A 22,089-nucleotide genomic window follows, 5' to 3' on the forward strand; every position below is an offset into this window, starting at 1 on the left:
ACATAAAAAAAAAAATCGTACCGACCCCAAACTTCTGATGGGTATTGTAGTAGGCTATTAACTCATATTTATATTTAGCCATTTAAATATTTATATGTGCTTTTGTTTTTATCTGGGTTTTACTTTAGTAAAGTTGTATTTTTAACATTTTTTTAACATTAACAGTCTAATTCAGTAAGTGAATGTACAAATCATTTGAAGACCAGTCCTGCAGAAATTAATATGCACTTCCATTCTGTATAAGCTCAAAAATGCGGTTATGATAATTCATTCTGAAGGCATCTTAAATTCATATAGGAATCTGAAAAAACAAATCCTCCAGGACTTATACTTTTTTTTTTTTTTTTTGGCATACTCAATAATTTAAAAAACACTCATTTGAATAAAATCAGTTTGTTATTAAAACAGATTGCAATGAGTTACTTTACAATGAGCTAAATTGTCATTTCTAATGGGACTGTTTTTGCAATTTGCACACAAGAACAACTGACACTTAATTAACAAATTATGATGACCATTATTAAATAAGATATAGCAAATTCCACCATAAACAATGGGCTCACAGCCACTGTCTGACAGCACTAAGCTTTGTAGGAAGTAATTCATAACTTTCATAAGCAGTGCCTGTTTTGGTTTGAGGCACATTGTTTTCAAAAGTATCAGATTTGGGTGCCACCTACACCACATGACCAATAGTGACAGCAAATTACTGCATCCATGTTTGAAGCTGTTACAGAGTGGACAAACAACCCGTTAATGCCAATAGTTTTGAAATGTTCATCAAGCACATACAGGTGTGATGTTAAAGTGTCCACAAGCTTTTGGCCATGCAGTGTATCACAGTGCTCTTTGCCATAAGGTGCAACAAAACCTGAATTAAAGGGGCTTTGAGGAAATCATGGTTTGTGGAAGTTAATTGCTTCCTAAAATGTGACAAGAGTAACATCAAGACATCATATAAATAATCAGTTATTTAACATAAAACAAGCATTGTAAACAATATACAACAATATATTACAACTCCTCATGAGAAGCTGTGCACCAGATTACTGTTGCCAATAGACAACAAACCAGTTCATTGTACTGAAGGTACACTGTAAACTGAAGGTGAAAACTTCATTAGGAACCTCCATTCCCACAGCAGATGGTGAACAGTAGAGTAAAAAAAGTCCTGATTTTCTCAGCAGAGAGCTACTCTGTAAGAGCTCTGCAGAACAGTCCTCAAATGAGAGAGGATTTATGTCTTAGCTGAAGCATACGTGTCCTACAGTAAACTGAAACTCTTCTGTTGTGTCGCTGTGGCCAAATAAAGCCACATCTCTGATTGGTAAAAGCTCCAGGTCTTCAGTCTCAAACTGGAACACAGACTCCCGAGGGCCTGTATCCAGCGCCTCTGTATGCTAAATAGAGACAGAAAGGTGACATAATAAATTCAAGTGAATAGCAATGCAGTCCATTATAATTTAGTTACGGTTGTCTTACTTCACAATCCAGTAATGTTCCCAAAAAGCTCTGTCTTCTTGAGTCTGCAAGGAACTTAATCTCTCTTTCATTGAAGCCCTGGTGGCTGTTTGGCTGGCATGAAAATGTGATGTTCTGCTTCGCAATCTTGCTGTTTAGTCGTAGGAATCTCATTTGTACCACACCAGTTTCAGTGTAATCAAACTATAAAGTAAAGATTTACTCAGGGGGGACAAGATGGCAGGAGGATATTCTAGTTATTGGTTCTAAACAAATAACATACCTGAAAGCCACCATCTATAGTGCTCAACCATGTAAATGAATCCGACATGGAGTCTTTGAGCCAGGATCTCATGGGTATCTAAAGCAGAGAGGAGTCTCATTATCAGCCTAATATGAATTAAACAAAACCTAAAGCGGTCTTTGGTTTAATGTGGAGTCAGTAAGATTTTTATTTTAAAGAAATTAATATTTTTATTTAGCAAGGATGCATTAAATTGATCAAAAGTGACAGTAAAGACATTTTATATTCTTTTTATATTATATTTTACTTACCTGTGGCTGCAGGGGTGACAAACATGTTTGTCCACCTGCACTGAAGTTACAATAAGCTAGCAAAGCATCAGCAGAACTGCCCTGATTTGGGTCGATATAATACATTCCTGAGACAAGAAGAGTCAAATAAAGCAATATTAGCAATAAGTAAGATTATTCATGAAGCCCAGAACAATATATCTACTGTATGTCTACAGATTAACAATAACATTCTTGAGAATAACTGACCACTTGTTAAATTAGGATGACTGAGCATCAGCTCCAAGCAGGTGGTGGCCGGATGCTCCTTAGTGCCATCTGGAGGATCTATGAAGAATCGCAGGTCTTGCTGAAGGGAGCCCAGCAGGGTCCTAATAAGTGGGTAGTTGGGTTTGTCGGAGAGGTACACAAGGTCCTGATTTGCGTGAACAAAATATATCGTCACATTACAATTAAGTTTAAACCTGTGTAATTATGCATGTGATATGATGAATGGATCCTGAGAAATAAATAAATAAATAAAATGTAAAATCAATCATCAGCTACTTGCTTTTATCTGAGTCAGTGTAAGGTTCAGAGATAAACCCGGTGGACCTGGAAGACCCGGTGGGCCCTAAAAGAAACAGCACTATTATAGCTACTACATCACAGGCATTAATGAAATGTTTTACATATACCACTCAGGTAATGTCACACTCACAGGAGGTCCTCTCTTTCCTTTTAGACCAGTAAGTCCTGGATATCCTTTTAAACCCTGATTAAAGTTGAATGAAACACATTTCATCATCAACAAATATTAATTGCAAAAGTGAACTAGATAAGAGAACAATTTGTATTTAATGAAGGTCTGTATTTAAATGTCTGTTCCAAACCTTTACTCCAAACAGGCCCTGTGGAGTGAGCAAATGGACATAGTGAAATCTTATCTTGAGTATCATGAGTGTATGAAATGCTACTGGATTTTTTTTAATAATTCATACTATGCAATTTAGCTGTCAAATAATTACTTTATCCTAAATGTACACTACCGTTCAAATGCTTGGGATCAGTAAGATTTGTTTTATACATTTATTCAGCAAGGACACATTAAATTGATTCTGATTCTTGACATTTACATTCTTACAAAAGAATTTCACATTTCAAAATGCTGTTCTTTTTAATTTTTATTGGAATAATGTATTCTGTTTTCACAAAAATATTAAATAGCACAACTGTTTTCAACATTGAAAGAAATGTTTCTTGAGCACTAAATTAGCATATTGAAATGATTTCTGAAGGATCATGTGACACTGAAGACTGAAGTAAAGACTGGCTTTTCCATCAAATGAATAAATTATATTTTAAAATACAGTAGTCAACAACATTTGAAGTTTGAAACTTTTTTGATCCACTTCAAATGTTGACTACTGTATATTCAAATAGAACAGTTATTTTAAATTGTAATAATATTTCACAATATTACAGTTTTTACAGATTTTGATCTTGTAAGCATAAGAGACTTATGACATTAGAGCATAAGATTTTTTCAAAAACAATTTAAAAAAATTACTAACTCCAAACTTTTGAACAGTAAAATATAAAAATATGAGTATAACATTATATGACATTTTAAAATACCAATGCAATATTTTGGAATTTAGGCAATTATTTAGGTAATTATTAATTATTTAAGAATAATATACTTGAGATTTGCTTTTTCATTTTGTGTGAACCTGTGCAGCATTTAATAAATAAAAGTCAAAAGCTAAAAGAGGCGATAACTTACAGGCAGCCCTGGTAGACCTGGGGTTCCTCTTTGACCTGTTGGGCCAATATCCCCCTAAAAGTGACACAAATTACTCTATTTTCTACATGCAAACAGTCTCATTGAATGATTACATGTACAGTATGTCTAAAAATGTCACCTGCTCTCCCTTTGGCCCATGTCTCCCCTTCTCCCCATGCAGGCCCTGCTCCCCCTGAAATAAATAAACAGATATTCAGCCACTCCAAACAAGGAACATTTACTTACAGTATGTACACAAAATACTACTAGGTGCCTCGAGTCTGTTTCCCCTCCCTTCTGAAATATCTCTCCTAGTTTCTTCTAGTGTTTGACTGAGATGAATGAAGGTACCTTCAGGCCATCTCCCCCTGGAGGACCAAGTGGCCCAATTTCCCCCTTCTCTCCCTTAAGACAGAAAGAAAAGTAAGCCTCAAGGTTCTCAGTTTTGTCTCTCTACTAGTTCTAATATGACATTTCCATTAATGCCCCAAACCTCAAAGCCCTTTACACCGCTCTCTCCTTTCTCGCCTCGATTGCCTGGTAAACCCTGAAACAATACATGTAGACCACTAATAAATATTCACATCGTCTTTAGGAATTCATAAAACCAGAAACCCAGAAAAGGGGAAATTGCATTCAAAGGGGAAAGTGTATTCATTTACATATTGTCCTGGTCTGCCAGGAGGTCCAGTCTTTCCCAGCGCTCCCTTCTGACCCTGTTACACATCAAACAAAAGCTGGTAAAACTTATTATAAATTGTGGAAAGCATCATGCCTTTACAGGTTAAATAACATCTAAAAATGAACAATGAATAAATGAGTACCTTCTCGCCTCTAGGTCCTCTGAGACCCCTCTGACCAGCTTTTCCTTTTTTCCCCTAAGAGTGAAAAAATTACTCAAATTGTTCTTCTAATGCTGAAAATGTTTCTTCCGAACCCTAACAAACCTTATCACTGTACTTACTCTTTTCCCAGCATGTCCAGTCTTTCCAGGAGGTCCATCTTGACCATCATTTCCCTGAAAAATTGGAAAAGTATATAAGACTTACTGTTTTGGAAATTAATAGAGCAACTGAAGAAGAATTAATAAAGCAATTGAAAAAAGAAAGTGTATGTAATATCATCAGATTACAAATTCAATCATAACATATGATGAAAAGAGATTTAGACCACCCTGACCTTCTGACCTTTTGGCCCCTCCCTTCCCTGAGACCCAGATTTGCCCTTTGGACCCTAAAGCATTTAAACAGAAATAATAATTATACCCAAACTTCAGGAAGTGAAAGAATATTACCGTTTAATCACTGACAGAGATTATTCCTCGATATTATCACACAAATACTAACTTGTGGTCCAGGTGGGCCAACAGGGCCATCAGGACCCATTTCTCCTGGAAGCCCCTGGAAATAACAGTGAAAAGCAATTAAATGCAAATAATAATAATAATAATAATAAATTAAACAAAATAAATAAATAAATATTAAATACAAAATAAATAGTATGTATACATACACATACATGATACATACATAAATTTAGTGTATTGTTGAATTTTGATAATATGCAAAGAAAATTATTGCTATATTTAATATTTAACAGAATATTAAAGGTGCAGTAAGTGATTTCTAAGAAACTCTGTTGAAAATTTATATCAACGCCTAAACAAACAATTTTGTGAATATTTGCTAGGTGTCTGTTCTCTGTGTGTGTGTGCTGAAAAAAAAAAAAAAAAAAAAAAAATGTATACATAGTCCTGGCTGTGTAAATAAGAGAAAAACCAAAGCGGATCGGACCGACCCATGGAGCACCAAAAACACTCTTGTAAGCCCATCAGCAGTAGGGGGCATATACGCTCATAATGGGGGAGGAGAGAGAGCGAGCACGCAGGACATTTGTAGAAAGACTGAAGAAAGAGTGATGGCTGAGATGTTGCCAAAGAGGAAGAGGTCAGATGAATATATTTGGAAGAAGTGTTATGATCAGGCAAGAGCTAGAATCCGCGTTAATATTGGTAAAACTTTCAAGCGCTGGAAAGACATTAGAGAGCAGGAAGGCCTGAAAAGTGACGCCAAGGTTGCTTTGTTTCTGCTCGATACGCGAGTAACATTGTTTTTTTTTTTTTGTTTTATGTTTTTTTTTTTTTTTTTTTTGCTGTTTCACAGAACCAAGATTTGCTGTTGTATGCTGTTGTTGAATCAAAGCTGATTCGTCCATACTTACGCCAACTGTTAGTGGTTGCCTGTGTTGCATAGAGTGTTCATTATTTTGAGGGCGGAGCAATGGTGGGAGAGGTGTGTTTGTTTGGGTGTCAATTTCAAATATCAACAGTGTTTCTCATTTAATATGACTAAAGTCCAGTTTATGTATTTAAAGGGGACCTATAATGCCCCTTTTACAAGATGTAATATAAGTCTCTGATGTCCCCAGAATGTGTCTGTGAAGTTTCAGCTCAAAATACCCCACAGATAATTTATTATAGCTTGTCAAATTTGCCCCTATTTGGGTAACACGCCATTTTAGTGTGTCCCTTTAAATGCAAATGAGCTGCTCCTCCCAGGCCCGCTTTTTCCAAAAGAGGGCAGAGCTTTAAACAGCTCGCGCTTCGGTTGCTCAACAACAACAAAGCTGGAGAATCTTACGCAGCCAAAATGACAATTGTCAGTAACTGTGTTCAGCCTTACATTGTTCAAAGTCAGACACTGATGGAGAGACTCGCCATCATGCTAATCTTTTGTGCAAATCCAGCGTTGAATTGACGCTCGTTTGTGAAGCAGTCTGGCGTAAAATGATGGCATGGCAACAACACTCTACTCCAACAACTCTTCCTCTTCTCTAAAGCAGCTCAACATGGCCTCACCCCCTTTGTTGTGTGTTCTTGGGGGCAGGTTTTATGTACATTTTAGAGTTAGTGATGTCGCTAACCCAGGAAGAGGCTCATTGTAGTCCTTACCAGGCATTTGTTGTAGTCCTTAAACAGCAAATTATTAAAAAAAAAAAAAAAAAAAAAAATCTCCCTTTGCATTGAACTTTGAGCGTTGTAACTTTGCATATGTTGTTTATGCTCTAATAGCAACATTACACACTAAAGTTAAAAAAGTGAAATCATAATCAACCACCACTTTAAACAGTCTCAGCCTCAGACGTCACGCCCACGGACCATTGGCTGAAAGTCTGATGCATATGTCACACTTAACTGAAAACACTTCAGGAGTTTTGAAGTCTCCATCTAATTGGTTGAATTTTACAGGATGTCCGGGAGACGTGTGTGTCGTGTTCTTTAATGATCCTCCTGGAAACAAATGCCATGCCCATACACCAAACCCCCTCATGGAAGAAGAACGCGGTCGTGTTTACAACTGTGACAATGAACGCTTACCAGGATCAACTAAGCGCTGGATTTTCAAAAGTATGTGACATTCGCTGCTCAATTGTTGCAGTAAACTTGCACAACTTTCTTAAATGAATAATTTGTTAGATGCATGCTGGTCTGTTATTGTAGGGACATCGACTTTACATTTCACACCCCTAAATATGATGCGGACAAAACGAACTGTGATTGGTTGCGTTACATGTCAGTCAAACGTCCTCTTGTGAGGTCCTTGGCCTATGAAAGCTGCGATAGAGTCCAGACCTTCTGCTGTCAGTCTAACTACCCTTTAAATAACAATTTGGACAATTTTATGGAGAAATTCTACCTCCTTTCCCGGTAATGCAGAGGGTCCTTTAGTACCAGGAAGACCCGGCGGTCCCTGTACAAAAGAGAGAGTCATCAATTGACACCACGCATACTTCAGTCACTCATTATAAAAGTTCTCATTTAATTTAAGTCTTACCATCTGCCCTGGAGGTCCTTGCCTTCCTGGTTCACCTTTAGGTCCTTCTTGTCCCGGCATACCCTTTGGACCCAATAAGCCCTCCGAGCCTCTGGGACCCACGGCTCCCTGCAATGCAAGAATTATTTATCCTCTGAAGATGTAGCACTGTAACTGGGATTTACCTTGATTTACCTTGAAACAGTTAGCAGTACTAACCTGAGGTCCTGCCTTCCCCATAACCCCTTGTAAGCCTCTCTGGCCAGCCATCCCCTGTAGACGAAAAAAACATAATGACTTTAATTTAACATAGGTGGTTCCTCTCAGTCCCTGTAATCTTAGATAGTTTATGTATGCAAAAAAAAAAGGGCATTGAAACTAATATGGCATCTCTGGTGTTCACAGTTCACTTGTATATGCATTTGAGAGGTTATTTAACCCAAACTGTTGTAATATGGAAAACAGCCATTGATTTTACCCGGCTGCCTTGATCTCCTGGATAGCCAGTCGCCCCAGGTGATCCAGTTTCTCCCTTTTGAAACAAAGAGCAAGTCTGTTACATTAGGAAATGTATAAGGGTAATCCTGATCTATTACAAGGAACATTGATGAAAGAAACTTGAGGAAGAAAAGGGAGTAATACCTTTAGGCCTGGTGAACCATTTGCTCCTGGTGGTCCCAGGAAACCCATCAAACCCTGCATTTAAAGCCAAATTATAGACCAACTGCAAACATATTCTCCATCAAAAACTACAGTTAGTAAGTTGATTTAGGTTTTATGCATCTTAAATAAAATTCATACCTCTAGACCCATCAAACCAGATGGACCAGTCTTTCCCATTAAACCATTCTGACCCTGGTGAAGAGACAATCATTATTCAAAGCACTATACACAATAAATTACAATAATACATATTAGCAGTGTGTAATAGTTAGCCAGACGAAGGGTCTGCCCAATGGAAACAGGTTTTGTTCAGCAAAATCACTAACTTGTGGTCCAATGTAGCCTTTATTCCCCTTGACTCCTCGCTCTCCTCTATCCCCCAAAAATCCAGGTAGGCCTTGTCGTCCAGATAATCCTCGATGTCCAGGGTCACCCTGAGTGAATAAGAATGTAGCTACTTCGCTTTGTGTAGAAACTGGTCATTGTAAAGACCTCTTCAGCACATTTAATGAAATTTTACTTAAAAATAACTATGTAGTGAAATTATTTTACCTTTTTTCCTTTAGGTCCCGGGTCTCCAATATCACCTGGATGTCCGATACCTCCCTGCATATGAAATATCATACTCATTATAGCTTATTGCGATGCATTTTAAATGAATGAAGACTTTTATTTAACATACACTACCATTCAAATTTTGGCGTCGGTAAGATTTTTTAAAATGTTTTTAAAAGCAGTTTCTTATGTTCACCAAGACTGTTATTACAATTTAAATTCACTATTTTCTATTTGAATACGTTTTAAAATCTAATTAAACAATGTATTTCCATCAGCCATTAATCCTGTCTTCAATGTCTTCAGAAATCATTCTTAATATGCTGATTTGGTGCTCAAGAAACATTTCTTATTATTATCAATGTTGAAAACAGTTGAGCTGCTTATTATTTTGGTAACACTTTATTTCAATAGACCGCTTTAGACATTCTACTAACAACAATATAAGTAACTTTGCAACTACATGTCAAGTTGTCATCTACCAGTCATTTAGAGTATTAAACTGTTTAATATCTGCTAACACTTTATTTTGATGCTCCCCCAACAGAAATTCTACTGATTATAAGTAACTTTGCAAGTATGTCAACTTAATCTACTATCCCGAACCTGAACCCTAACACCTAATCCTTAACCTAACAGCCTACTACAGTGTGTTACAGTCTACTAATACTCTAATGTGACTTAGTTGACATGAAGTTACAAAGTTACTTATAGGTAGAAGAATGTCTATAGTGGACTATCGAAAATAAAGCGTAACCATTATTTTTGTGGAAACCGTGATACATTTTTTCAAGATTCTTTGATGAATAGAACATTCAATCGAACAGCATTTATTTTGAAATAGAAATCTTTACTCTCACTTTGGAATAAAAAATTTTGCATTCTAAATGGTAGTGTAGTTTAACAGGACTTGAAGCCTCAGGTAATCAATGACACTGACCTCTTTGCCACGTGGTCCTGGTGCACCCTGCATCCCCTGAGAGCCCTGAGGCCCGTGTTCTCCTGGAGATCCATTTGGACCAGGCTTTCCAATGGGTCCAGGTGATCCCTTAAATCAAATACCCTAGTAAAATTATTTGACTTAAAAAGGCCTGGAGTGGAAGCTGACAAACTCCGTGCTCAAATTTTGTTGGATGTACTCTATATAAACCAGCATCACTTACATGTTCCCCTTTTGGCCCTGATGGACCCTCAAAACCAACTGGACCAGGATGGCCCTATAGCAGAAAGAGGTGAAAAAACAGTATGTTAATTCATGCTGAATTTTAATGTCCGTGTGTGCGGGTAAACTCCGAAATGTCATAAGAGTCCCATGAAACATGACGGGAGCCACCGTGCCTTATGTTCTTTCATTTGGGTTTATTATGTCAGATGTGGGAAAACAATTAAAGACACCGGAACAACATCATCAAATTTTATGAGACATCGCATCCACAAAGGTTAGTCACATTAAATCACACAGCTAGCAATTATACTGTTGTGAAGCTGCATGGCTCATTTGAATTGCCAGCCTGTTAAAATATGAACAAAAAATCTAGACTTTAAACCTAGCACTACGTTTTATCAGTCTTTTCGTATTATATACTGCTTTCTCATTCTTAATGTGTGTTCATAAGAGAGAGATAGAAAGAGACGTTAATCCATTTATTATTTAAAGTTCATATTTTAATCGCAATCAGCATGTATAGAGTTTTCAATTGACATTCTTAAACATTCCGAGGTATGATATTTTCTGATAATGACTCGTCAATAACAACGAAGCTGTATAACAAACCGTGACTGGCGCCATCTTGCGTCCACTTACCGACTGTATTGAAAATGACTACTCGTGTTGCCAGGACGACTGTTTTGTACATTGTAATGGATTATAAAGTAACAAGCTGGCTGTACATTATCCCTTACATCATAGGACCTTAATTTTAAATAAAACAGATGATAGAAAGATCATATTATTTTGTCTATATAATACAACTAGGATAAAAAATAGGATTTGATTATGAGAATTTTTTTTTTTTAATAACTCAAGACTTGACTCGGACTCATGACAAAAGACTCCAGACTTGACTCCAGTGATAAAGACTTCAGACTTGACTCCGACTCCAGATAAAAGACTCATGAACATCTCTGAAATGAACTGACCTGTGGTCCATCTAATCCAAAAGACCCAGGGTCACCAGAAGGTCCTAGCAATCCCTAAAGGAGAGCATCATAAAGTAAATGCTTAATCCTATGTGTTATGTAACTTGTTTTAGGAAACTGAAATGCTTACAGTACCTTCTCTCCTTTCTCTCCTGCTTGACCAACCATTCCACTTGTTCCCGGTGAGCCCTGAAGAATAGCAGAATATGATCAGAATCTCAGATACAAGCTCAGAATTTCCACATCGTCTTAAAATTCTTTCAAACCTATCCTAAAAATCCAATCAAAATGAGGGGTACCCACTCACTGGCAATCCAGTTGGTCCTTGTTTTCCCTGTGGCCCCTGAGGCCCCTGGCTCCCTGGGGGGCCTTGCTTTCCAGTTACACCTTCAGTCCCTGGCAGTCCTGAGGGCCCCTGAATTGACAAATTTATAAACACACACACACACACACACTAATTAATTTACAACACTATATATAAAAACAGAAATATTGTGAAATATTACACTTTAAAATAACTGTATATATACTTCAGAATCATTCTAATTTGGAGCTCATGATTCATGAAACATACACACACACTTTATTTACTGTACTTTTAATAAAAACATTTTTTAAATTTCTGCTTCTGAAAAATCTAATTGTATGCTTCAAACTGAGGGCTACATACAGGCACTCCTTGCAAACCAGCAGGTCCTGTTTCCCCTTGACGACCCTAAAAAAAATGTATGAAACAAATAAAGATAACCTCTCTGAATATAAAAACAGTGCTATATAAGTTTAAAAATACATCTAATCTCTGTAATGGGGAAGTCAATTTACCGGTGGTCCACGTGGGCCCCTCTCACCAGGCGGGCCTGGTAAACCCTTCGAAGGTTAACATGGTAACAATTGTTTTAGAGAAGAAGAGAAGAAGTGACCAAGATGTCATAACATTAATGATACTTATCAGCTGACATAAAATTTAACTTACTGATGGCCCTCTCTGCCCTGGTGAACCAAGAGGTCCACTGATGCCAGGTTCACCCTGCAGTTGCACATTCACACAATACATGATACAACATCCAGAATAATCAGAGAAATATTCATTGTAAAATATTTACAGCTGAGAATTCTAACCCTCTCTCCTATGTGACCTGGCCGTCCACGAAGGCCAGTGGCTCCCGGATAACCCTGAGAGCAAGAACAGCATGTATTACCAAATCCCTGCTACAAAAAACAGATCATGAATTTTATGCCAGTGCAGACTGGTTTATACAGGATAGTGCTACTTACATACATGCCTACAGGCCCCTGAGCACCTGCAATGCCTGGTTTTCCAGTAAAGCCCTGATAACAAATACACACCTTAATGATACATGTGTATTATTTACACACACTGTGTACATACTGTATATTATTTACATTATTATTGTTCAATATCAAGCACTGAGAGGCTTACCTTCTCACCAGGAGGGCCTTGGATGCCATCTTGGCCTGGTCGTCCAAGTGGGCCCTAATGAGAGGAGAAACCATGAGCTGATAATGAAAACAGTAACTTGTGTTTTCAGTAGTGATGAGTTAAAGAATAAAAATAGTTCTGAATTTCAAATTCTGTGATGGAAAAGAATATGAAACATGAACAATATTTTACCATTTATTTAGAGTTTGTCTACTCTGTGAAAACTTTTAATGGTCCTTGCAATGATCTTTATCAGTTTGTCCTGTCGTTATGCTTACCTGTGAGCCTGGAGGGCCTTGTTTTCCTGGCTCTCCAATCACACCCCTCAGGCCCTTCAGATGACAAAGAATACAGAGAATATGATATATGCCATAAAAAAAGTCCACACTGAATATCGTGTGGTGGAAAATTAATAAAATTATGTAGGATTCTGCACTATTTCTAGGTTACTAATCAAATTTGTGGCATTGACCCTGTTAACTCTTTTCAGATTAAAATGTTCTTTCTTCCACAGAAGCACAAAATGATCTTTGGATCATTCTCAAATCTTGCTGGATCACATGATTATCACATTTTACACAAACTTGTTCATGCAGCTTGTGTGCCGCTGACAATAAAGCTAAAATAAATGCTGAAATTCATGCTACTTATTCAGTTCAATTTTTTCACTCAAATTGTTATGCAAACAATATAATTTTTAATGATATATAAAATTTAAAATTTTCACTCTTGGTCTCTAATATACCAGTTTAACACCATGACTTACAAAACATGTTTCCACTCTTGCTGTCATGCTGAAACAGAGATCAACCCAACAGACTTGTTTACGACCTTGTTAAGTTTCATAGTTTCTGATCTTTTAACCTTTTTTAGGCCAGTCTGACCTTGACATGCCTGTATCGACCATCTGTTAATATTATTGACTGGTCTTTACAATAAGCTTTTATTATAGCAGCAGTTTGCTATATTGGCTAAAATTCATAGAATATTTTTAGTTGATGATAAGAAACATACAACAGGTCCTTTATCCCCTGGGCTTCCGACAGAACCAGAAACACCCTGCAAGGAAAATCAGATACAGAAAATCAGCAAAGAAAAAAAAAAATTAATAATCAAAATTTTGATGTCTTACTGTGCTGTAATGGTAAAGCAAAGATTCATATATGATAAAGCACTATGAAAAAAAAAAAAAACTTGATATTAAAATGTATGAAATGGGAACCTGTGTACCAGGCTTTCCTTCTGGTCCCTCAGCACCAACTGGACCTTGTAAACCCTGCAAAAATAGCGAAAGTATATATGATCTATATGAAAAGTATACATCTTGACTCCTTTTTCTCATTCAGTTCCCTTACCACTATTCCAGGTATACCAGGGGGACCATGTTGGCCAGCTCGACCCTGATAATAATAACATAGGTGAATGTGATCAAATGATACAGAACGATTTCTTTAAATCTTGCTTATTTATAATACACAACATTTAATATCTAACTTTACCATAAGACAAAACATATGAATAAATCAGAGACCAAAACTGTTTATAATATATCAGATTTTATATGAAACAAATAGTAAATTTACTCTGGATCCTATGGGTCCTGTTCTTCCATTACCACCAGGTTCACCCCTACTGCCCTACATTTCAAAAAGAAAAAAAAAAAGAAAAGAAAAAAGGTTATTGACCTAGGTGCATGTATTAATATGACACAATGAAAGGGCCTTTGGGCAACATTGTGTTTTAAGAGGAGCTCTCATTTGAGAGATCACAGTTCGGTTGATGTAAAAGGGTGAGCTATGAGAATGTGTTTTTTGATGCAATAGCTCCACCTGAAAGTCATAAACCACTCTGACCTTTTGACCCTCTTTCCCAAGCATTCCCTGAGGACCCACTTCACCATCTATACCCTTTGGGGGGAAAAGCGTGAGAGAAAAACAATGTTATTTGCCAAGAAATCTTCTTTTGAACCTCAGTTGTCAAATATTATGCCTGTAATGCTTTAGTTCTGCCCATGAGTCTATCTGCTTGTTTCACCATTGCATGAAGTAAGGCATGTTATAGGGAAGTCTCTTTTGTATTCAAAAGTTTCAATTGTATACCTGGATACCTGGAGCACCTGGCTGACCTTTGACACCAGGTAAGCCCGGGAGGCCTGATTGGCCCCTCTCTCCCTGAGGACCCATGATCCCTGTTGCTCCTTGTGGTCCCTAAAGACATACAGTACAATCATAAATTGGACATTTTATGAATCCTTCAAGTATGTGTTTAAATCTTTATAACTTTTGAATGTATTGTGCTGCTGGTGGTTACTTTGTTCCCCTTGGGTCCTCCGTCACCCTTTTCTCCATCCGGGCCCCTATTGCCCTAAATCAGAGGCACTAATTAATGAAGTGATACATGATAAAAAAGAACATATATTTACTAATATTTACTATAATGTCAAAAAAACATACAGTGAGATTTGAATCAGATATCTTACTGTGACACCTGGAAAGCCTTTTGGACCTGGATGTCCAGTCATACCCTAAAAAAATTAATTAACTAATTAAATTACAAAATGTGGAAAATGAATAAGTAATCACTGACTCCTATTTGAAAGCCTTTTTTGCATTCTAGGCTATTTCTCATAAATATCATCAGACAAAAACACTAGAAAGAGCCCAATTATATTATGTATTCCCAAAACATGGTTTCAGTTTTTCTTTTTCAAGGCATCTGCATGGAAAGCATGTTTCTAGCCTGCCAGAGCACAACAGCCACTAAGATTGCAATATGGCTGGGTGAAATATTTTGGCATTTTAAAGCCAAAGTGACTTGATTCATTCCAAATGTATATCTCCAGTATGTTACTCAGAATTATAATGTATACAATACATATACAGTGCATGAAATGTGTTATAATGGTTGCTGAAGGTCTGTCATACAAGTTAAGCTTTTTCCTATAGCTTACATTTAGTATATGAGAAACGGACTCACCATGGGCCCTTCAATGCCTTGTAGCCCTCTGTTACCCGCTGGGCCATCTGGTCCCTGTCCACAAACAAAAAAAACATCTAAAGCATTCATTTCATAAACACAACATGTCATTGTACATGACAGATCATGTTTGTACTAACGAGTTCCCATTTACATGCACACAAACTTACTTTGTCACCTTTGAGACCCTGTGGACCATCCTGACCTGAAAGTCCCTGTGGGGGAAAAAAAAAACATCCACAATGATGTTAAATGTCACAATAGACCCATTTTTATGTTTTTTCTACTTTAATAGCATTGCTAGTCTGCATGGTGAAATTGACCTGTGATCCTGGATGACCAGGTGGACCTCTATCTCCCTCGATCCCTCTAGGCCCCTAAGAGGAACAGTCAGAACAAGTTTAATTTTATTTCAGCCTCTGACCACTCTGTAAGAACAGGATTCATGAAGCAAAGACACAATACAATGTCAGTATACCTGAGGCCCCTTCCGCCCCACAGGGCCAGCAGGTCCCATGTCCCCCTGTAACAGTAAAAGTGTTTCGGGCTTATGAACAGCTTTCAAACAGATTTCAATATTTGTAGGTGACATAGTCAGATATAGTTGCCTTACTTTAATAGTTTGTACTACAATTCAGTAAGCAAGTCTCATCTCAATCACTTACTTCTGAGCCATTGACACCTTGTGCACCAACGAATCCTGTAGCACCTGGTGCTCCCTGGCAAGACACAAACACATAACTGAGCATTATTAGGTAGTATCCATAAATAGCCGGATAAGGGTGATTCCTGTTAAGGCACTTGTGACAATTTGAAATCTTTTTCTTTGAATTATGTTTGATCTAACATTTGGGAACAGTGATTCTTTCTTGAAGTTACAAACAGATTATTTATGACTCACCACTGTCCCTGGAGGACCACGTTTTCCATCATTTCCTGGATCCCCCTAAGAAAATAAAATGGTTTATATGGTCAATAACAATTAAAAAAATTAATTGTGAGTTATTATTATTATTATTATTATTCAATATTCATTGAAATAAATTATTATAATTAACTCACTTTAGAACCGGGTGGTCCAGGAATCCCTTCAACACCTTGTAAACCAACAGATCCCTAAACAAAAACAAAGAAAAAACAATATTTACTACAATATAAGAAATGTATTTAAGAATATTGACATCAGTTAGTAGTAATAACATTTGTAACAAGCAGTACAAGAATAAAGAATGTGTGTTGGGTGGTGAGGGTGTATTATTTACTCACTGGGGGACCAGAAAATCCAATAAACCCAATTTCTCCTTTTGAGCCCTTTAAATATAAAAAATTAACACCCAAAAATGAAAATAACAAAAGCGTAGCGCGTCTTTCATTGTTAGTGCCCCCTTCTGATCCACTAGGGGGCAGAATAGGTATTGAATTTGTATATTTTACACACAGTCCACACAAATTAAAAATATTATAAATATTTTCAGGCTTTTCTTACCTTTTGGCCAGCCTGTCCTTTGTCTCCTCTGGGGCCAGGAGCGCCAGGAAAACCCTACTCATGGATGAAAACTGCTTTATGTATATAGGTATATTATAAATTCCTGTATGAGACAGTTACAGGGGAGTGTATTTCAGAATATCATGCATTCTCATGTTGTACCTCATCTCCTTTGTCACCAGGGGGCGCTGTTTCACCTTTGTAACCACGAGGACCCTTGACCCACAACCAGAAATATACTGCATTTGGTTTTCCGCAATTTAAGTACATATGTTTCACAATTTATAGCTTTACAGAATCTATCCAAAAGCATTAAAGGGATAGTTTTCCCAAAAATGAAAATCCTGTCATTAATTACTCACCCTCATGTCGTTTCAAACCTGTAAGACTTTCGTTCATCTTCAGAACACAAATGAAGATATTTTTGATGAAATCTGAGAGCTTTCTGTCCCTCCATAGACAACCTACACAATTGAAACTTTGATGCTTCAAAAAGTTCATAAAGTGATTGTAAAACAAACCCATATGTGGTTTAGCCTAAATTTAGTCTAAGGGACTCAATCGTTTTATATGACGAACAATTTAATTTAGGCTTTTAGTCACATATGTAAACACTGATCAGCAAACATAAACAGAAGCTCAGCTGAACCTGCTTGTTCAGAGAACAAACCTCTTGTGGAAGCTCAAACGTGCTGCTCAACACACAAGAATGAACCTCATTGGTTCTTGCACGTGTCAAACAAACATGCTTGAGTTTCCGTTTACCACAACTGAGTTGATAAAAGTTTATATGTGAATTAAAGACTAAATCCAATCTGTTCATCATATAAAGCGATCGTGTCTCTTCAGAAAATTTGGACTAAAACACTCAATTCATATGGATTAGTTTTACGATCACTTTATGAACTTCCTGGAGCATCAAAATGTCAGTTGCGTAGCTTTCTAGGGACAGAAAGCTCTCAGATTTCATCAAAAAGATTTTCATTTGTGTTCCGAAGATGAACGAAAGTTTTATTGGTTTGGAACTTTTACAAACACTACAAAGACTATACTGTTGACATACCATGCCCTCAGTCTCACCTGTAGGCCAGGAACCCCTGGAAATCCTGGCACCCCATCTGGCCCGTTCCCTCCATCTCTTCCTTGAGTCCCTGCTCGCCCTCGAACACCCTTTGGTCCCATGCCACCCTATTATAAAGTGCTTGTTTGTAACTCAACCCTGTAGATGCTTTGCATAATTCTACACTAACGTTCAAAGGTTTGGCGTCGGTAAGATTTTTACATGACATTAGTAAGAAATTAAATTACTATTCTACAAGGAAACATGATGGAAGATAAGGAAGATAAGACTATTACATTATAACAAACAAATTCTGTTTTAAATAAATACTGTTCCTTTGAACTTTCTATTCATTTAAAAAAAAAATTTTTTTTTATTATGGTTTCCACAAAAATATTAGGAAGATATGTTGAGGATACTATAGAACTCTCACTGCTGTTCTGAACATATAGATACATACATACATACATACATACATACATACATACAAGCACGAAAGCAAAGATATTGTACTAGTTAGAAATAGTTACCATGTCGCCTCTGCGGCCTGGTGGTCCTGTCTGGCCTGGGTCTCCAGGTAATCCCTTCAGAAATACAACAATTAATCACAGTACTCTCTATTCCAACATGGAATATTCTTACAGTAAACAGTACTAGTCAAAGATGCACAATGACCCTCAAAATAGTTGGTGGTCTGTGTAATATCCTTTCATACTCTGCAACACAGCCAAGTAATGTGTACTGTAACAGTTCAGTCTTCATTGCCAATGCTCTGTGTGTTTGATTGCGTTTACTCACAGGTAAACCAGGTCTCCCTGTCTCACCCATTGGTCCAGGGTGTCCCCTCTCTCTCTGCAGGACATCAGAGGGAAAGGATTTAGTTAGAGAGACCATGTTCTATATCATAATGATGTTTGCTCATTTATTCCAATTTCAAATACTTACAGGCCATCCAGCTGCCAGCAACTGATAATAAGATGTTCTCTAAAAAAACAAACAGATGAATCAATGAGCACTTTATCAGAGCTTTGGTTGAGTTCAAGACAGTGTTGTTATTGTTAACTAGTAAAGTAAATCTATAAAACTGTTTTTGTTAATTGAAATAAAACTGAAAACATAAAAACAAATCTAAAATCTTAAAGCTAAACAGAAACATAAAAAAAAGAAACGTATATAAAATACTAAAATTAAAATGAACACTGAAAAATTTAAAAAGCAAACTCCAAATTGTGCATTTAATTTCATTTGTTATTATTATTTTTAATCTATTGGAGTGTTTTAGCTGTCTCAATTCACTCATTTACACTCACATGTGGCATTCACTATGTAGTGAATATTAAATGAGCAAACAAGCAAGCGGTTTTGGACCCAGCATCTGCATGAATGCATAAATACAATTCAGACTGCATACGAGAAGTGATGAGAAACGCTGTACCTGACCAGCACCAAGAGAAAAAAAAAAACTCTGCTCAACAACAAATCCTCAATATAAGCTCTTATAACACTTAATGCCTGTATGTTTCAATTCATCTCAATGAGAAAACAAACCAGGGAGTGTTGAAAGGCATCGCTCCTGTTCAAATAGAGGAGAAGAACTGAAGGACAGTGTACGCTGTCTCTACAGTGTGGGCTGGAAAAGCTGAGGCCTCGAACCCACATAGACACACAGTCTCTGTCACACTGTTATTAAATCACCCTGGCCGCCTCCGCTTTATACAACATTTGTCTTGGCACATGCTCAACTTGGCACCACCAGGGCAGGGATTCAGCTAACTGCTGGTCCCGAGAAGGTGAGTTTAAGAGAAGCTGGGGAATCGGACCTCCCAGTGCACTTGCCTAGATGACCATCAAAAACCTACAGTGTACAGTGAACATTTAGACATTGTAATAATGTAATGACCTAAACTAAACTAACTAACCAACTTTAAATATTTTTGGCCTTTTTTTCCCCAAGAAATTATCACTGATCATCAAAAATCTGAGAAAAAAAGCCAACAAAATATTTAAACATTTATTTAATTATTAAAACATGACATAAATATAGTGAAGATTTATATGGAAAACTGGGCTAATATTTTCTGCCAAAAACATGTACAAAAGAAATTGACTTCATTTTCCGAAATAATAGCCAAATTATACATTACACCATATGAAATCTGATCTTCCATATTGAAGCACTTATATAAAACTGCCACAATTATCAATTTACTAAAAAAAAAAAAAAAAAAAAAAAAAAATCACATACAGTAATTACTTTTTCATATAAATAAATCAATCAACTAAAATCATCACTCATGTGAAGCTATTTAAAATGGTGAAACCTAAAACCAGAATGGGGGAGCACAGAAACAATGTTTAATAAAAAAAACAAAAAAAACATGAAACACCCAAAAACACAAATCACAAAAAGATGGTCTAAAGCAGCAGTATCTTAGAATGTGCATAAAGTCTCACTCTTTCAGAAGGTACAACTCCCTCACCTACCACCCGTGGCTCAATATACACACATGACTCCTCTTTGAAGAACTAAACTCATCCATCATAATCCAAGATTCTGCCAAATGATGAGGAAAAAAAACATTTGAAAAAAAAAAAAAAAAAAAACATTACATAATGCCAAGTTGCCGCTGCACAATCACAAGCGGATATTCACAACAGTTTCGAGTTATGAGAATCTACAGGGAGGTCAAACCTGTGGTTTTACAATTACACTTAAACATATGCTCAAAAATAGACAGTCACAAATAGATAGAATACAAGGTCTGGCAGGAACACAGAAAGAATGGGTCATCCAACAGCTTTGAAAGACACAGGGCGGTGGCTCACTGCACCATGTTCAACTTTGGTAAGGAAGGGCAGTATAATCGACCAATATCTATATTCATCTAATTCAGCTTCAATATTTTAGTACAAGGCATTTAAACTGTGGTACATTGAATTTTTGTTATATCTTTACTAATTTTCATGGCTAGTCAGACTGTTGAGGCCTACCCTGAATGCAGCCCATTCTTCCTCTGTGTTCCTCCAAAGATAGAGGGCTGGGAGTCCCGGTGGACCTGGGGGTCCTGGTATGCCTCTTGACCCATCTATTCCTCTGACTCCTTGAGAGCCCTGTTAGGACATACAAGTGCAAATCAGTGTCATCTTCACAACACACTGCAATGAGTTGTATGTGAAGAAGTGTTTTTCCTCACCTTATCACCTTTGTATCCAATATAGCCCCTTTTACCTGCACACCCCTGTGCAAACAAAAACAGCAATCTCAGACATATGAAGTCCAAGTACATATAAAGCAGAATTAACTTTCTGGGACTTTGGCATTTATCAAAGCATTCTACCACAGAAAAGTGCAAGGTTACTGTCATCAACCATCATGCTAAGTTTATAGAGGATTGCTTTTCATTTTCAAGCATGGAAATCACAACACAGCAGAAGCAAAAGATTTTGTGAATCCATAAGACTCCATGAGTTAATTAATATTTATAGGTCCATGCCCTTTTTAATCTTATGTATATTACGTAATGTGACACTCTTGGACATGCCAATACGTAGAGTGCTGCCAGACCTCAAACCTTATGCAAAGTGCAGATTTAGAACTCAAAGAACTGCAGGCCTGATATTTTGGTTTCATGCAAGAAGGTTTCAATTCAGAAAAGGGCATGTATAGTTACAGATGTGAATCATAATCAAATGAATGTTCCACTAAACTCCATTAAAAGAGGGAATGATTATATAACATTCAGCTTTCACAATAACGTATTCCAAAATATGAACAATTAGTTTTCATACTAGCAATTTAATGTAACTTTAGTTCATAACAAGTCTGTTTCTAGCTCATACAACAAACATTGGCTGTTTTTGCAACCTACAGCTACAGTAAATTCCAAAATAGTTTATTAACTTTTTTTAATACACACTATATGTCTTAGCAACTACTCTTTTAGCCAACATTTTACTGCCAAGACTATTGTCCATACTGGAATACTTGATTCTGATTGGTCAATCACATTTAGTCATATTTAACGCAAAAATCGAAAATCCAGTAATTTCAATAGGAATAGGCACAATCTGGAATTTTGCATAAGTGTGAAACATTTCCCGATGCAATTGTGCCATCTTGTGTCTCAGTTATCAATTGTAGTGAAAATGATCTTAGAGGACTTCAGTAATGATATTAGGGTACTGTCATTTTGTTGC

The 22,089-nt window shown here is 36.9% G+C and overlaps 2 protein-coding genes across 2 annotated transcripts in view; both read right to left on the reverse strand.

Moving 5' to 3' along the window:
- Nucleotides 1-35: 35 nt before the first annotated feature.
- LOC127512885 (collagen alpha-1(V) chain-like) lies at nt 36-3,998 on the reverse strand. The gene is made up of 11 exons (XM_051894242.1): nt 3,990-3,998; nt 3,900-3,953; nt 3,761-3,814; nt 2,868-2,885; nt 2,696-2,749; nt 2,546-2,608; nt 2,245-2,410; nt 2,017-2,123; nt 1,745-1,822; nt 1,483-1,665; nt 36-1,400 (listed from the first exon to the last, which is right to left on the reverse strand). Exons 1-11 carry the CDS (start codon nt 3,996-3,998, stop codon nt 1,245-1,247), a joined length of 942 nt encoding a protein of 313 aa, XP_051750202.1. The 3' UTR covers nt 36-1,244.
- The window catches only part of si:dkey-61l1.4 (collagen alpha-2(I) chain), a 43,634-nt gene continuing 25,478 nt past the window's right edge, over nt 3,934-22,089 (reverse strand). Inside the window, exons 8-58 of the mRNA XM_051895491.1 lie at nt 21,087-21,131; nt 20,884-21,003; nt 18,838-18,876; nt 18,691-18,744; nt 18,423-18,476; nt 17,913-18,020; nt 16,995-17,048; nt 16,833-16,886; nt 16,613-16,657; nt 16,409-16,462; nt 16,248-16,292; nt 16,012-16,065; nt 15,825-15,869; nt 15,670-15,723; nt 15,517-15,561; nt 15,347-15,400; nt 14,850-14,894; nt 14,681-14,734; nt 14,470-14,577; nt 14,224-14,277; nt 13,954-14,007; nt 13,726-13,770; nt 13,593-13,646; nt 13,385-13,429; nt 12,649-12,702; nt 12,371-12,424; nt 12,205-12,258; nt 12,049-12,102; nt 11,903-11,956; nt 11,752-11,796; nt 11,600-11,644; nt 11,237-11,344; nt 11,065-11,118; nt 10,930-10,983; nt 9,954-10,007; nt 9,731-9,838; nt 8,788-8,841; nt 8,562-8,669; nt 8,374-8,427; nt 8,215-8,268; nt 8,051-8,104; nt 7,792-7,845; nt 7,594-7,701; nt 7,456-7,509; nt 5,107-5,160; nt 4,940-4,993; nt 4,725-4,778; nt 4,585-4,638; nt 4,423-4,476; nt 4,254-4,307; nt 3,934-4,165 (exon numbers count right to left, since the gene is read on the reverse strand). Coding sequence (XP_051751451.1) covers nt 4,082-4,165; nt 4,254-4,307; nt 4,423-4,476; nt 4,585-4,638; nt 4,725-4,778; nt 4,940-4,993; nt 5,107-5,160; nt 7,456-7,509; nt 7,594-7,701; nt 7,792-7,845; nt 8,051-8,104; nt 8,215-8,268; nt 8,374-8,427; nt 8,562-8,669; nt 8,788-8,841; nt 9,731-9,838; nt 9,954-10,007; nt 10,930-10,983; nt 11,065-11,118; nt 11,237-11,344; nt 11,600-11,644; nt 11,752-11,796; nt 11,903-11,956; nt 12,049-12,102; nt 12,205-12,258; nt 12,371-12,424; nt 12,649-12,702; nt 13,385-13,429; nt 13,593-13,646; nt 13,726-13,770; nt 13,954-14,007; nt 14,224-14,277; nt 14,470-14,577; nt 14,681-14,734; nt 14,850-14,894; nt 15,347-15,400; nt 15,517-15,561; nt 15,670-15,723; nt 15,825-15,869; nt 16,012-16,065; nt 16,248-16,292; nt 16,409-16,462; nt 16,613-16,657; nt 16,833-16,886; nt 16,995-17,048; nt 17,913-18,020; nt 18,423-18,476; nt 18,691-18,744; nt 18,838-18,876; nt 20,884-21,003; nt 21,087-21,131 — 3,069 coding nt within the window. The 3' untranslated portion in view covers nt 3,934-4,081. The remainder of the gene's footprint in view (nt 4,166-4,253; nt 4,308-4,422; nt 4,477-4,584; nt 4,639-4,724; nt 4,779-4,939; nt 4,994-5,106; nt 5,161-7,455; nt 7,510-7,593; nt 7,702-7,791; nt 7,846-8,050; nt 8,105-8,214; nt 8,269-8,373; nt 8,428-8,561; nt 8,670-8,787; nt 8,842-9,730; nt 9,839-9,953; nt 10,008-10,929; nt 10,984-11,064; nt 11,119-11,236; nt 11,345-11,599; nt 11,645-11,751; nt 11,797-11,902; nt 11,957-12,048; nt 12,103-12,204; nt 12,259-12,370; nt 12,425-12,648; nt 12,703-13,384; nt 13,430-13,592; nt 13,647-13,725; nt 13,771-13,953; nt 14,008-14,223; nt 14,278-14,469; nt 14,578-14,680; nt 14,735-14,849; nt 14,895-15,346; nt 15,401-15,516; nt 15,562-15,669; nt 15,724-15,824; nt 15,870-16,011; nt 16,066-16,247; nt 16,293-16,408; nt 16,463-16,612; nt 16,658-16,832; nt 16,887-16,994; nt 17,049-17,912; nt 18,021-18,422; nt 18,477-18,690; nt 18,745-18,837; nt 18,877-20,883; nt 21,004-21,086; nt 21,132-22,089) is intronic.

This window comes from Ctenopharyngodon idella, chromosome 5, assembly GCF_019924925.1.
Source record: "Ctenopharyngodon idella isolate HZGC_01 chromosome 5, HZGC01, whole genome shotgun sequence".
In the NCBI taxonomy this organism is placed as follows: domain Eukaryota; kingdom Metazoa; phylum Chordata; class Actinopteri; order Cypriniformes; family Xenocyprididae; genus Ctenopharyngodon; species Ctenopharyngodon idella.